The sequence below is a fragment of the Vitis riparia genome, chromosome 4 (genome assembly GCF_004353265.1).
Source record: "Vitis riparia cultivar Riparia Gloire de Montpellier isolate 1030 chromosome 4, EGFV_Vit.rip_1.0, whole genome shotgun sequence".
NCBI lineage: Eukaryota > Viridiplantae > Streptophyta > Magnoliopsida > Vitales > Vitaceae > Vitis > Vitis riparia.
Genome location: NC_048434.1, coordinates 2,729,514 through 2,745,087, shown reverse-complemented (window position 1 = coordinate 2,745,087; position 15,574 = coordinate 2,729,514). Strand labels below are relative to the sequence as shown.

At 36.2% G+C, this 15,574-nt stretch overlaps 3 protein-coding genes across 6 annotated transcripts; 2 read left to right on the top strand and 1 right to left on the bottom strand.

Annotated features, from left to right (window-relative positions):
• Positions 1-469: 469 nt before the first annotated feature.
• LOC117912529 (guanine nucleotide-binding protein subunit gamma 2-like) lies at positions 470-1,433 on the bottom strand. Its single transcript, XM_034827138.1, has 4 exons — positions 1,158-1,433; positions 1,033-1,085; positions 870-914; positions 470-781 (listed from the first exon to the last, which is right to left on the bottom strand). Exons 1-4 carry the CDS (start codon positions 1,362-1,364, stop codon positions 700-702), a joined length of 387 nt encoding a protein of 128 aa, XP_034683029.1. The 5' UTR covers positions 1,365-1,433; the 3' UTR covers positions 470-699.
• Positions 1,434-2,272: 839 nt separating this feature from the next.
• On the top strand, positions 2,273-7,131 carry LOC117911974 (ribosomal RNA small subunit methyltransferase H). The gene is made up of 5 exons (XM_034826373.1): positions 2,273-2,789; positions 2,925-3,161; positions 3,447-3,515; positions 6,027-6,219; positions 6,430-7,131. The coding sequence occupies exons 1-5, from the start codon at positions 2,382-2,384 to the stop codon at positions 6,840-6,842; spliced, it is 1,320 nt and encodes a 439-aa protein (XP_034682264.1). The 5' UTR covers positions 2,273-2,381; the 3' UTR covers positions 6,843-7,131.
• Positions 7,132-7,576: 445 nt separating this feature from the next.
• Positions 7,577-15,380, top strand: LOC117913573. Of its 4 annotated transcripts, none has more exons than XM_034828574.1 (9): positions 7,580-7,954; positions 8,166-8,234; positions 8,497-8,730; positions 9,049-9,157; positions 9,441-9,486; positions 10,117-10,202; positions 11,338-11,396; positions 14,227-14,357; positions 15,075-15,380. In XM_034828574.1, the coding sequence occupies exons 2-8, from the start codon at positions 8,173-8,175 to the stop codon at positions 14,327-14,329; spliced, it is 699 nt and encodes a 232-aa protein (XP_034684465.1). In that variant the 5' UTR covers positions 7,580-7,954; positions 8,166-8,172; the 3' UTR covers positions 14,330-14,357; positions 15,075-15,380. The 4 variants fall into 4 exon arrangements, with proteins under 4 accessions (XP_034684466.1, XP_034684467.1, XP_034684465.1 ...); XM_034828573.1 differs by having other exon boundaries at positions 8,133-8,234; XM_034828575.1 differs by lacking the exon at positions 15,075-15,380 and having other exon boundaries at positions 7,577-7,954; positions 8,133-8,234; positions 14,205-14,351.
• The last annotated feature ends 194 nt before the right edge of the window (positions 15,381-15,574 follow it).

Sequence of the window (15,574 nt, the reverse complement as noted above, 5' to 3'; positions counted from 1 at the left end):
TGGATGTGTTATCACTTATCAGGTCCCAACTGCCTTATAACGATGGGAAGGATGGGAAGGACGGACGGTCCCATATCTCAGGTCAATAGGTTGGAACCTTTTGGGTATGAAATAGTCTGCACCTTTGATATGGGATGCCAACAGCTGACTTGGGTTATGTTAACTGAACATTCATTTTCTTGCTCTCCCCCTTTTTGGATCCCCAGAAATGGTTGCAGATTGTGATGAACTCTAGTCAAAACTATCTAATTCTCTCGTCAGTTTCCCTCACCCTAAGTTCCTGACCTCGGTTGAGGAACGGGTCTTATATGTAATCATAATGCTTGTGTCTAATTTAAAACAAAAGAGACGGAATTGGGGAGGTAGGTTCCTTTCATTAATTTGATATAATATTTGAAAATGAGTGCAACAGGGGAAATTAACACCATAGAATCACTGGAGTTGTTTCTCCAAAAAGAAAAAAAGAAAAAAAAAAAGGAATAAAGTGTAACCACTATTATTGCTCAATGAAGGGTTTATTGCCTGCATTACAAACCATGAACTATTCAAACAGGTGTGAAAATAATAGGGTTTTCTTCAATGATTGCCTAAGTCAGACATGAGACTTGATTCATTCGAAAGAGGAAAATTCATTTGGGTTCTCAAACATCGATTTCCGGGTGGAAACAGACAAGTTACATAGCAGGTGAGGATGATGATTTAAATCCACCTTTTGTGACTTTTGGACTCATGGGCTCCTCGGAACCACCGCTCCCAACTCATATCCACCGGTCCCTGAGTCCTGTACATATATATGTATACATACGAGTTACATGAAGCAGCAGCACCCATGATAAGTGATAACAACTACTCAGATTATGATTTCTTACGTGGGGAGCAAAGGATCGGGTATGGATTCAACGCTTGAAAAGAGTCTGAGGAGGAGCAAATAGAAAAGTTTGGACTGAGTAATTATTAGCAGAGATGATTGTATTGAAGGCAATTAAAATTCGTATGTATTTTATATATATATATATAGGCTATATAGCTTACTCTCTGCAAGCTATGGAGGATTCACCAAGCGTATCAAGCTGTTCCAGCTCTTCCTACAAACAGAGCTTTTCAGCATTCAATATAGATACAGATATATTCTTATGGTTCAACTTTGGATAAAATACCTTGATGACGTCGATCTGGTGATGGAGTTGGGATATTGCTGCTGCCATTCGATGCCTCCCGAGGAAATTAATTGGCGGAGAAGATGCTGCCGCTCTTCTTTTTCCTCCTCCTCCTTCTCCCCCTCCCCGTCCTCTAGGAGGAGAAGAAGGCGGCGGAGACGGCGGCGACGATGACGATGAAGGCAATGATGGTTGGGAGTCCATCATTCCGGCTTCGCTTCACGATTCAATCAGCCACCGTATGGGCAAAATTATTAAAGTAGAGAGATGTTAAAAAGGAGGACATCGTCAAGTGGTCAAAAAGGAAGAAAGGGTTGGGATTGGGCCCAAAGTCAAAACCCAATAAATGTAGCCTCCAGTATTGCTTTCTGCTTTCAACATTTTCATCCACCCAACCACCCAATTAAACTTCAAACCTACCCTGTATGCTTTGATTCAATATTCTTTATCATATCCTATTACTCTAATCATATATCTATCTACAGGTTTCCAATCTTTTCCTTCACCCACTTTTTTTTTTTTTAATTATTATTATTATTATTTTAAATAAATAAATGATCATGGAAATTTTCTTCATCTTCTTTTTCATACATAAACTCTAATTCTGAAACCCTCATTTTTCTCTTTTGCCTTTTCTCTGCCCTTTAATTTCTTTTCTTTCCATTTTCTCTAAGAAAATAATAAAACCTTGAACAATTAATCAACAAAAAAGTGTAAAAAAATAAATGAATATATTTGTGTAACTATATCAAACATATTAATACCTATGAAACTCATAATATTATTGAATGTAAATAAATGAGATTAAGATATCATTTTGATAGGACATACAACTCGATATCTTAATAAATAGAAAAAACCCCTTTTGATTTTTTAGGGGACTTAAAATTTTTAAAGTCTTATTAAAGTCATATTTTTTAAATACAACTATTAGTCAAACAAAGAAACATCTTCTAGATTTTTTTAATTTATATTGGACTGATATATTAAAACACATTTTTAAATAAGGATTTAATTTAATTTAGAGAAAAAGGAAAATTAAAAGGCAACGAGTTTCAAATAATAATGCCTAAACCCTTTTTTTTTTTTTCCATTTTTTGCCACCAAGGCTTTGGGTGTGAACTCAGGTTAGAAGGTAAAACCCAAGGGAGGCGGCCAGAACCCTATCCGGCGAAAGGGGAGGAGTTTGTGGTTGTCTCTCAAATTCAGAAATTGCAACGTTAAATGGCAGCACCCAAGTTGAGTTTGTTGGCCTCATTATCATCACCACCCAAATTCCATTTCCACTGGACTCGTATTCTCTGTGGAAACCCCACCCACTCCTCACTTTTTCTCAGAAATGCTACCACCATCACTAAAATTAACAAGAAGAAGAAGAAGCAGCGCAATGGTAAGGGTGGGATTGTTACTGCCAAGCCAGAATCACTGGCAGAGAAGTTGAAGAAGAGGACCCGTTCCGATAGAGAGTTTGATAAGGAGCAAGCTATGGTCTACGGAGGCACTGCCACCCATGTCCCAGTTATGCTTGGTGAAGTTCTCGAGGTCTTCTCCTCTTTTTCTTCGTCTTCTTCTTCATCCCCGCTGCGTTCCTTCGTCGACTGTACCCTAGGTGCTGCTGGGCATTCTTCCGCTGTGAGTATTTGTTTCTGGCCATAACAACTATCATAGAATGGAAGGAGTTCTGATCTTCGCATTGTCTTTAGAATTTTCATAGCTTTCTGATATGGGTTTTAGTTTTTTTTTTAATAAAATAAAATTAAACAACAGATTATTCAGGCTCATCCTGAATTGGAACTATATGTTGGAATGGATGTTGATCCTATAGCACATGAAAAGGCTCAAGCTCGGATCCGTTCTCTGTGTGGCGATTCTTCTCACTTGAAAGCACATACCTTTATGAGGAATTTCAAAAATATCAAATCCGTGCTTAGAGAGGTTGATGAGGAACTCTTAAGTTCTGGGGTTGATGGGATCTTAATGGACTTGGGAATGTCATCCATGCAGGTTTGCTTTCTAAGCCAATTTTATTGCTGCTTTGTCAAGCTTGTGGCCATTATATCCTTTGGAAGAATACCCCTCCCTCCTTTTTTCAGGATGTGGGGGGGAGGATGGGAATTCAATAGGAATGCATTGGAAAATCCCCATATAGTTGCATTAATTAGGCAGGAGAGGTTCCTTTTCAATTAGTGTCCACTTGCTTCAGCTTCGCTCATTTGGACTGTCTAGTTTCTGAATTAGCATTGGGTGATAGTGGCCCTTTTTTTAGCTCCTGACTTTGGTTTTGCACAGGTGAATAATGCTGAAAGAGGGTTCAGTGTGCTTGCTAATGGACCTCTTGATATGCGAATGGATCCTCAAGTAAGAGCTGTTGGCCGTTCTAGAGTTTTTATTAGTGAATGATTTACTCTGTTTATCCTTTTTGAGCAAATATGCTACTATTTTACTTTATTGAATTTCATTGGAAAAGTTAATTTCAATTATGTGGGTCAAATGATCATTGTGTGAGAACACAACTTAGCAACTTACTAACATCTGGTTTTGCTTGTTTTTGGTCAAACAATAGAGCTTTAAGTTGTGTTTATTTCAACAATTTCAATATTTTCATGATTTTTGAAATTAACTATGCATGGCATTTATTGGTATGCTGACAGGTATTACAGTTTCTTGGGCTGAATTTTTCTTTATTAATAAATTTTAATGTAGTATTGAAAAGGATTTGTATGAAATTTATACAAAAACAAAAATCATAGGAAACTTCTCCCAAATTTATCCAATAATATTGATTAACTACTCAATCTGTGATGAGGGAACCATAAACTTCTAATCTTTGTCACATCACTCACGTGGTCATTTTAAAATGTGTCAACTACCTACATTGAGGATGATAAGACAAATGTGTAACATACCTGTTCACAGACTCACAACAGGAGTATGCAACAATGGAAGAGAGGACTAGTGGTGGAGCCAGAAAATTAGTTTAGTTGGGGGGAGAGGCACAAAAAGGGTATACATCTCCTTCATCTAGCCTAGTGATAAGCATTTAAACCCTTTCAAATTTCAAAGGGGGAGCACTTGCTCCCCTAGACTTTCCATAGGATCCCTTTTTAGTGTATCACTCTATTACATGGATGTGTCAAACTGATAAGTATCCATGTCTAACCAGTTTTGTTGGATAAAAACTTCAATCTTAAATTAGGATTTGAGATCAATGAAGCTGCACATTTAATAATTCACTTGTGTTCTAATAAGAAAAAAAATAATTCACTTTTGTTCACATCTATGATCTGACACCTAGGCATGCACCTAGTCATCTGTCATCTAGCCAAGCTTGGGAATGTTGTGTTCAGTTCATCTTGAAAAGATGTTTTTACTCATTCTCTTTTTCTTTTGTCTAGAGGTAGTTTTGGTATTGACATTTCTCTTTGTTTAATTTCATTGTTAATATGGCAGTTCCAACTCCTGCTAATATTTTATTGTTTCTTTCTGGCCTTTTACCAGTGTCCTAGGGGTGTGCACCCTCTTTTACATTGGTTCTTGTCAACATACTCTCTTTGTCTATCAAAACAAAGAAAACAGCGGAAATTTTTTTAGCACCTATTTATAGGAATAAGAAAGATAATACTTACTAATTCATCTCTATGATTTTATTATTTCTAATTTAAAAATAAATAAATAAATAAAGGAGATATCTAAAGTCACATAAATTATTTTGTTATCAGATTCATGAATCATTTTGTGAACAACTGTGTGTTCTTGAGGAAACACTTAAATATGAAACTGTGGAAGCTGTCTTTGGGCCACAATGGCTAATAAAAGATTAATAGAAGAAGAAAGCTCTGCATGTGGTGCCCTTAAGTGGTAAAAGGGTTGTGAAGGATTGTTGGGCATACCATGTGATCATCATCACCAACCATTTGTTAAGTTCCTAGAGATTTAATATGGCAAGTTTTAGAAGTAAAATGCTTTACAAGCAAGGAGTTTGTCGGCTAGGGTACTTTTGACATAGGTGGACTGTAAAGTCAACTTTGGAACAAATAGCATAGTTTTTTTTTTCTTTTTTTTTCGTTTCTTATTTTTAGGTCTACAAATTGAGTGGATCCATGCTAGAAGAGGTTCAAGGGCGATGCTATATGTTAATGATATTACTCTAATAGATGAAACTGAAGTAAGGATAAATTCTATGTTAGAATTGTGGAGAGGTGCTTTAGAATAGAAAAAAGTTAAAAAATGATCTGAGTAGAACTAACACTGAATATATGGTAATTAATCTCATCAATACTTAAGGCACAGTTGGGGAAGTAATTAATGTTGATTAGAAAGAGATAGCAAAGAGTAATTGTTTTTGTTGTCTAGCTTTAGGCTTGATTTTCTGTAAGACGGTTCGTTAGGCAGGATCCTCCTATCCCAACTTAGGGTAGAATATCAGGCACCAAATTTAAACAGTGAACTCATTGTCTTTGAGACAATTTGGTTTTTTGATCAGAAACCACCCAAAAAAACAAATGTTATTCAGCAAAAAAGGACTTTTAAGGAAGGGTGAGAAGTTCCAGCTCAGGGACCAAAGGAAAAGCATGTCATGCTCACTGCAGATAAACGCTCCCATTAAGGAGAATAATAGTGCTCACTTATATGGGGTGGTTTCAGTGTCCCCCTCTTTGATAGATAACATACTCGTTAATTCTATCCCTATATGTTCTCTCATTTATTTATTTGTTTATAAGGGTCAAGTCAATGATTCCAATCTAGAAGTCTCTTAACATAGTCAGTTATTGAAGTCCTATGTCATTGTATGTGAGCCCTCACTTTTGCTTGCTTCAGAATCTTCATTAAATTTCTCTCATTTAACTGATTCAAACAGGCCTGTGACAGGCAAGTCTGACAGCAGAAGACATATTGAATTCTTGGCCTGATACTGAAGTCGGGCGAATCCTGAGGGAGTATGGGGAGGAAAGCAACTGGCGCTCTCTTCAGAACAAGATTGTTAAGGCCCGTCTGTTCGGTGGGTTGCATTCTACTGGTGAATTGGTGGATCTTATTCGCAAGACAACACCCAGAACAAGAGGTGGGTTTCCTCTCTATTGTTTATGTAGCTTTGTCTTGGCTTTGATTTTCCTTTCTCCTTTTAAAGCGAAGTTACCTTTCTCATGCACAACCAATGTATCCACCTGTTACCATGATACTGTTCCCAAATATTTTGCTTTACCATTCTAGGGAGCCTTGGAGCTTTGTAACACTGTATATCCTTGCTTGATGTATAACTTAATTGCAACAGGTGGGAGACAAGGGTGGATAAAGACTGCAACCCGGGCGTTTCAAGCTTTGAGGATAGCTGTTAATGATGAACTCAAGACGCTGGAGGATTCCCTCTATGCTTGTTTCGATTGCCTCACCCCTGGGGGCAGACTTGCTGTCATTTCCTTCCACAGTTTGGAGGACAGGATTGTGAAACAGACTTTTCTGGACATCATCAACAGCAACGGGGAAGATGAGAGTGGAGAAGGGGGTGGGAAAGATTTGAGAAACATCAGAAATGACAATGATGAAAAAGAAGCATGGATTAAACAGATGGTACAAGGGTGGAATGGAACAATCCTCACAAAAAGACCGATCACACCATCTGAAGAGGAAGAGAGATTGAATCGTCGGAGCCGGAGCGCTAAGCTCAGGGTGATCCAGAAAGGTTGAAAATCAGATGGGAAGAGCAGAGTAGGTGAAATGCTTACAGATGGGGTCTTGTGGTTCTGGTCATATGATTGATCATTCATTTCACATGTCTCAAAGAACAATTTTCCCACCATTCATCGTCTCCAAATCTTTTAGCAAAATCTGATAAAATAGGAAAATGCTCCGAGTGGTTTTCATACTTAATTTTAAATTCAGATTATTTGTAGGGATAAATGTATAAAGAAATAAGATTCGGTCCAAATAAAAAATATATAAGTATTAAGCAATAAGATTATTTTTATTACAATATTAAATCCATATTTATTAATGAATTTACTCAATATTGATTGTTATGGGATGGTTAGTATTTCGAGAGTTTGATCTCGAGGAGTCTTAAGATTTTGAACCTGGAAGGTTCCTGGGTTAGAAAAAAAAAATTAAAAAGATCTGATTGGTTCCTGGGTTAGAAAATAAAAAATAAAAAGATCTGATTTTATGTATTTATATTTTTATTCCACGGTTTAGATTTTACTATGCATTTTTATTTTATTTTTTTATATTACAGAGTAAAATGAAAAAATAATTGGAGTTTTTTAGAATTATTAAAATTAATATTTTTTTTTTTTGACATATTCTTCTTATTCTAAACATAAAAACATGGCGAATTTTTTCAAGCATCAGCTTGTAATTTGGAAAAAAAAAAAAATTATATCAATGTGGTTGGAACTTGGAAGGCTAGAGGGAAATAAAAATGAGATTTTCGTAGAATGAAATTTTTTCCAGAATCCAGTCTCTGAAAGTGGATATCCAAACACCATCTAATATAACCGGAGCACCATCCGATGTGGCGGAAAAGAGACCATAGAAGTTTGATGTTTTGCCTAGAAAAGGCCATCTGGCTATAAAATCCTCCTTGAAGGCGGATAACATACCGGAGATTTTTTCTATTTTTATTTTTTATTTATTTATATTTGGCATATGTACAGTTGATCTGATCATTACCCGATGGCCGGTGGTTTTGTCACCGGAAAAGCTTGCCATTTTCCATGGTTTGAGGCAGAAGAGCGGCGCTACCGGCAGTAGGCAGCTCTCTCTGCTTCTGTTTCAATCTCCAGGACGCTTGCGGAAATTCGGTAAATTCAATTTTCAGACACTCATAGTATTTATCTATTGAAAATTATCTCGGAGTTTTTATTTTTTCTGGAATAGTCTGGTTGATTTGTTTGCTTACTAATCATACTGTTTTTCATCAATACTTCTTGTACAAATAAATAAAATGAACAAATCAGACTTGGTGTTGTTGGAATGTAGGTTCAGGGAGTGATAATCTCTGTATAAATGTAGGGTGAAGATGGAAGCTACTGCTACGACTGGGCCTGCATTTCTATCTTTTGCTCTTCCCAAGCTCACCAGGTTGCTTCCTTTCTGTATTCATTTATTGTTCCTTGTCTTACTCTGTATAGAAATTGTATTAGTAGAAGAAAGTGCTTGACATCAGGGGAGTTGTTTTGCATATGGGGTTTTAATTTTTGCCATATTTGGTTTTAATTTGCTTTAATTTGTAAGTTTCTTGCTAACCTTAAGCTTCCAGAGCTGCTTGCTGTTCTAATTACCTTATTCTGTTTGTGCTTCATTTTTGGTTTGTTGGGGTGTGTTAAATCAAACATTTTTTCAGGAGGAGAATACAAGTCATCAAGGTACATAAAGCCAATTTGTCGGATTCAAAGCAAAAGAAAGCTTATTTATTTGCCACAAGGAAGGAAAGAATTGGGTTGCCAAATTATGATGTGGGTTCAGGGGGCAAGACCTTTCACATACGGGAATTTTTGAGTGACCCATCTGGTGTTGAAGCAATCTTGAATGCAAAAGCCTTGAAAAGTTTTCAGTCTCTTGGTTCGGACTTATACAGGTCCTTTACCTCTCTTCTTGTTTACATCCATAGACACAAATATGGTGGTGATATTCTAGTAGGAATTTCAGTTTTTGTTTCTTTAATCTACTTCTTGGGGAAGAAGAGGACCATGGAGGTTTGACAATTAGTACAGCAGTCTATTGCTCTATCAGTGAGCTTGGGTTGCATTTTATGCTCTTGCTTGAAGAATCTCTCTTCCTTTCTTTTACTTCCTTTTTCTGGTATAATATTATTTCTTTCTTCTCAAAATACATAAAGAAAGAAACAAAATACATAAATAAATTATTGTTGTTTTTTGACTAGCATTCCTTACAGGTGCACCCTGCCAAGAATTCAACTTCTGAACTTTGAAGTGGTTCCTGTGGTTGACTTACGAGTTACCTCAACAAGTGAAGTTTGTACAGTTGAAATGTTATCATGCACGGTGAGGCCCTATCTGCAAAGTTTTAAAAAAGTAGGCAGTAACAGAAGTATAAACAATTGATGAAATTGATGATCCATGCAAAGTTTAGAGTTTCTTCAATCCTCTTACTGTTTCTGACATTCAGCATTGTTCACATTTTCATGTTTTAGACTAAACAATTGCACCTTTTTCTCTTTCTTTATATTTGTGTGTGTCTGTTAAGTACTTGCATCATAGCATATAACAAATGATCCTTCTAAAAGGGTCTCTGTTCATATTTATCCGTTTCCATTGTGCCTTGCAGTTTGAGGGTTCCGAAATCATGGAACGCCAAAATAAGCATTTTTCAGGTATATTTTCAGATCTACTTGGATGAAGAATCCTCTTTTCAGCTCTAACTCTTCCACTGCAGTTGCTGCTTTTCTTTACTTCAAAACTAGCTGCTTCAGTTTCAACCACTTGAATTTTCAATATTCTATTTTATTTCTTATCAAGCAAATGACATCTTCTGGAAATCCTAACTACTCTTGGTTGCTGCTTATTAACTAAACAAGGCACAGATTTCTATTTGGTGAGTGAAATTTGATGTATGGAAAAGGAAATTTTTAGTTAGCTTCAGTTCTACTGATGTAGGGATAAACCGTTTTTTATATTGGAGTGTCTGAAGAAAATAGACACCTTCAAATCTGTTCGACAACATTTGAACTGTTGGTAACCTCAAATTCTCAGTCAACAAGTTAAAATTTGCATATTATTTACAAGGGATTGACTGAGATGCCATAGTACCTATGGCAAGGTGGATAGCTTTCCCACTGAAATGGGAAGCCCTTTCTATCTTTGGAGCCATATCCATTGGAGTTTCACCATTTAGTTTCTACCTATGAACCCATTCTATGTGCTATATGGTATTTATTTTTATTCTCAAGCAATAGGTGAGTTATGCAAAAGATTTTTACTTGATTTTTGCTTTCCACTTGCAGCATCCATGAGAAATCAAATTACATGGGACACAAATAATTCTGAGCCATTTTTGGATATTGACGTGGAGTTGAATCTCGCTCTTGAGGTTGTTTATATCATCCTTTATATTTTTAAAATTTATTTTTAAGCACTTGTAGGTTGTGGCCTTTTCAAGGCGGCATCCTTCCAGGATGAATATTATTTTGATGCTTTAATTTCAGTAAAAGCCCTTACACAGAGAGAGATGATTAAAATAACATTAACACTACTGAAACATGTAAACTAATATAGGGCCACCTTAATGCAATGGTTTGTAAATGACACGATATGGTTTCACATGTCATTATTCCTCTATCAATAGCTAGATTGCTTGAGGAAGTTTATTCTTGAAATGATGGAAATCCACATTAGAATTTGTATACACTCAAAAATTAATTTGTTATATGGTTTTGACCAATTGAATGATATAGAAAATTGATATCTTAGACCCTAGTGTAGCGCATTGTGATGTTATGTTTCAAAACCAGTAATATATCCGCTTCTATGCTCATCTAAGTTCTACCATCCAAATAAAAGTTTAGAATCTTGCTCCAAAAAGCAGGTATGGGAACATGAAAGGATAAAAATCTAATACTCTGAAAGATATGATGGTAATGGATGAATTTTGGGTCATTGAAATCTTAAGAAATAGATATTTATATCCAAGTATAAGATTATCATGTTTAGTTAAATGTAGCTTGGAAAGTCCTTAGCTTTCTTAGATATGAGATCCTATCAAATTTGGGAAATTCTCATACTTAAGCGAGACTTTTTTATTTCCTATTCCTAGACGATGAAGATAAAAGGAAGTTGGATGACTTATATTTCTCTCTTTTTTTTTTTCTTTTTTTTTTTAAATAGATCCAATTTTTATAGGGTTATTTGATTAAAAGGGATAAAATAATGAGATATTTGGTTAAAAGGGCTAAAATACTCTCGAAATTGAAAAAATGTCCAAAGAGGAATAGCACACATATCATCTTTATAGTTATGACAAGTACAAGGAAAATTGAGAATTTGTGGGCATGAGATACCAAAAAGATTTTATATAAGGAAAAGTTACCCTTTTCTTCCAAGTGAAACAATTTGTTTATTTTAGACTTTTGCTGTCCTCTCGTTATGTATCTTCATGAGCTTGTTTAAGCTTTCAATAGTTTTGACAATTATTACTAGCAATTCAATCATGTAACCACAATGTGCAGATCTACACTAAGCCATTTACTTTGCTGCCGATATCTGCTGTTGAGGGCCCTGGAAATCTGTAAGTAATGCAATGACTAAAGTTAAACAACAGTTTGTCTACTTAGGGATCTATTTGCTGATAGTTGCTCGATGATGAATTTTGATATCTGTTGACTTATGTATTTAACCAGCCAAAGTGCTAGGTTCTAGATGCACAGCACAAATCCATCAGCAGCAAAAAGGTTAAAAAAGGGAGAGGGTGGCCTTCCAAATGGCTGCAGTTATGTAGACTGAGGTTTTCTTGATCAGATCTTCTTTAAAAGGGAAGGGGTGCATTTAGCCCATTAGTGTTGCAGTACTAGTTAATGAGAATGGCAAAGGTAGGCTTGGAGCTTCCAATGAAATTCACCAGGGTGATCCTCTTTCCCCATTCTTGTTCGTTATTATGATAGATCTGCTCACTAGGATGATCTCAAGGGCTGAAGAAAGTGGTCTTGTTGTGGGGCCTTTGAGGCTGGGAAGGATAGAGTGACAACCTCTAATTTTGTAGTTTACAGTTGACACCATTTTTTTCTATACAATAGATAAAGAGTGAACAATATTAAGCTCATTTGTGAACTTTTTTGGTGTTTGACCTTAAGAAACATAGATAAAAACATGTCAGTGCGCATCAATATTGATCCACCATCATGTTAGAAGATTAGCCTCTTTTCTGGGGTAGCAATTTGTCCCTCTCCCTGTTCAGGCTGCAAACTGAGAGGTAACACCGTAATACTAGAGTCTCTCATTCTTGGGGTCCAGTTGTGGAGAAGATCTCCAAACAACTAAATGGATGGAAGAATGTCTACTTGCTTTTAGAGGGTAAGGTTACTTTGACTCCACGTGCTTAGCACAAATGCCTACCTACTTTCTATTTATCTTTAGTTTTCTGGTGAGGTTGGCCTCTTAAATCAAGAAAACTTAAGAATGTTTCATGTGGTTTAAGATTGACAATGGTTGGAGAGACCACCTACTTGAACAGGAATAGGTTTATAGGCTAAATTTTGAATGAGGTATAGAATTGGGACTCTACTCAACATAAACAATTTTCTACTTTACCTACAGTTGAAATTCATGGTACTTTAGCCAATCATATCTTCCATCTCCTAGACTACTACTACTATTATACTAAAGGGGGTAAGCAAAGTCCTTCTTAGAAAGCAATTAACTCCTTCCTTGGTAGATTTGTTGAAGGACTTCTTTCAGAAAATGTTAACAATAGGGCAACTCCATTCAATAGGGAAGGAGGCATGGTATTGGATCCAAAACACCCTAGTCTATCCAGAAAGTGCCTTTGCATTCAATGCCATTGTCTGTACCTAGCATGTCATCGAGTCACCCTAATGTAATGGCTAAGAGAACTTCGATCCATTCCACGACTTTAAATTCTTCTTATGAGAGTTTCAGATTAAGGGGATGCGAGTCAGCAGTTTTTTATTCTAGTCTAGTTGAAGAGGCCTGATAGCTCTCTTGAGAAAGGGAATTCCAATAGCTCTTAAACTTCAAGCTATCCAGCTTCAAGCCGTGAAAGAGAAATCTGAGCCAAGTTGCATCCTAAAATAAAATCAAATAAGGAAGGGAATTGGCATGAAGTAAAGATGCTCTTGACTCATTGCGCTTACTAAAAACAATCTCTCACTAGTACTCACTCGCCTGGAAGAATTTCAGTGGGAGAAGAAGCAAAAGATTGGGCAGACTTGCTGGATTTGTTGGATGTGGAGAAGGCTTCCATTAGCAAATGGTTATGGTGGTTCCCTAGAGGAAATTGGTCCCTATGGGATCAAGTGATTAAGAATACTAAAGGTTAACACAGTAAGGAGAGGGGTTCCAGCAGTGTGGTCAAGGGCTCAAATCAATATCCATGGAAACTTAATGCTCAGTATTATCAGGACTTCCTTTTGAGGATGGCATCTATTCATTTTCCATCTTGTACTTCTTTGATTCCACTTGCTTAGTACTACTCCCTACCTACTGCCTATCTATCTTTAGAATTCTGGTGAGATTGGTGTCTCAAATCAAGATAACTTAAAAAAATTTCCCTTGGTTTGAGATTGTTGAGGGTCGGGTTAAATGGGAATAGGTTTATAGGCTGAAACTTTGAATGTAAGTCTGATTGTGGGCAATCTTTGTGAGGAATGAAGGTTCCATAAAAAATTGGCTGTAGCAGTTCCCTAACCGAATTAACATAATCATATACATTTATATCCAATTTATGAATCGCTTTTGGCCTTGGAACTTTTTACTCTGGACTCAATGGCCTCATTGGTGAGGACGGCATCTAAAAATCGTCTCACTTTCACAAAAATATTTTATACTAACTTTTTTGAGCCTGTTAGCTAAGTAAGATCTTAGCCAGTAGCGTATACAGCCTGCCAGCTAAACCGATGGGTTTAAAGTCTTTAATATCCCCTGCTCCAACTGTTTTCGGAACCAACACAAGAAATGCAGCATTCAAGCTCCTCTCTAAAGTCTCCCTGGTGAATATTTCCTTTTCATCAACACCCATTTGAAAATCACCCATGGAATCACGTACACCAAAAGAGAATTAGATACCTACTTAAAATTTTTAATGTAATTTTAATTTTGTTATTTTATTTTGCTTTGTCTCTTCTATCTCTCTCTGTCTTCCCTCTTTTTATCTTTGTCTGGTATGTTAAATTCAAAAAAATGATATTTATGCTGTCATGTATTTATTTATTGATTTATTTTTCTTCTATGATTATTTTTAAATGTATGGTGTTACACCCATACATTCAAAATTAGGTCATTGCACATGGATTCAGTCCAGGGACTTTGTCATCCTTATGCTCAGTTTGTTCTACTACATTGTTTTTTCAAATCTAAACAGTGAAAAATATGGTGACATACAGAGTGATGCAAGCGCTACTGGATAGGCTAGTTCCATTGCTTTTGCAGCAATTAATACGAGACTATGACAATTGGGTTCAACAGAAATGTGAATTTTCTTCCTGAATGCGGTTGGTGATACCTGCATGGTCAAGTGAGTTGCTTGATGTCATGGCAGTTTTTGTTTCATTCTCCTTGTTTGTTTTTCTAAATTTACAATGGATGTTGCAGCATGAATTCTGGCCCAATCAGGCTTACCATACACTACCACACAAAGAATAGGCGATGAATATGCTATAGCTCATTAGGGTGCATTTGGTATGTGGGAATAGGACAGGAATGGAGGGAAATCATAATCATGTAGAAAAGAAAAATCAAAGTCCTAGATAAAGTGGGATTTGGTTTCCGTAACAAACACATGAATGAATAAGAAATAGAATTGATTTATCATTCCTCTTCTTTATTCCAGCATTCCAAACATGACCTTATGTAATATCATGTCCTCTCATTTCTCAATGTATTACCATTTCAATCAAATGCTGAGAACATATATTAGGATAGGCAAGTATCTATACACTGGACATACTTTTACTGATTAGTAATGATTGGACATAGAGTGTTGTCCTAGATACTATGGTATGGTATCTCCCAATAGGATTGTTGAAGGTTCTATGAATAAGAGATAATAGTAAATGTTGCAGGTCAGTTCTTGTCCTCATAATGGAAATAGATGAAAATGTATTTTTTATCTCTAAGAAAAATATACCCTTCAGAGGAGACTGCATCACAGTAACTTCACCCCACTTATATTATGCTCTTGAAATTTCCAGGGTTTTTCATCATTTCGTAACCTTTATGTATGTATTCACAGATGACTTTTACTTCACTAAATGAAGATGGCCTATAGCCATGACAAGTCCTTTGTCTCGCAAAGGATGTGCCTTTTCCCCACAAGTTATTTGATGAAGCTGTGCATCAAAGGAGTGCCATGAGAAGCTATGCGAGTTCACTTTCGGGTGGTACCACATATTTGGTTTATATATTGATTTACAATTCACATTCTGTGTATTGTTAAGTGAATTTCACTAGTCCTAAGATACTGTGTATTTTTAAGTGAATTTTACAAGTCCTGAGATACTATGATTTAAATAATAATAATAATAATACAAAAAAGAAATGACAAGATGTTTGCTGGCCAGAACAAGAAAACCAATCACAAAGTATACCAGCAGTGGATTGTCACCATAATATTACTTCCCGCTTCCTATATAAGTTCAAGGGGAGGGTCATTTGGAGCAGGTCGTGCTTGCTGTACCTGCCAAAACTGGCAAGTAAGTAGAACGGTATATTAACCAAAATTGTTTCAACAAA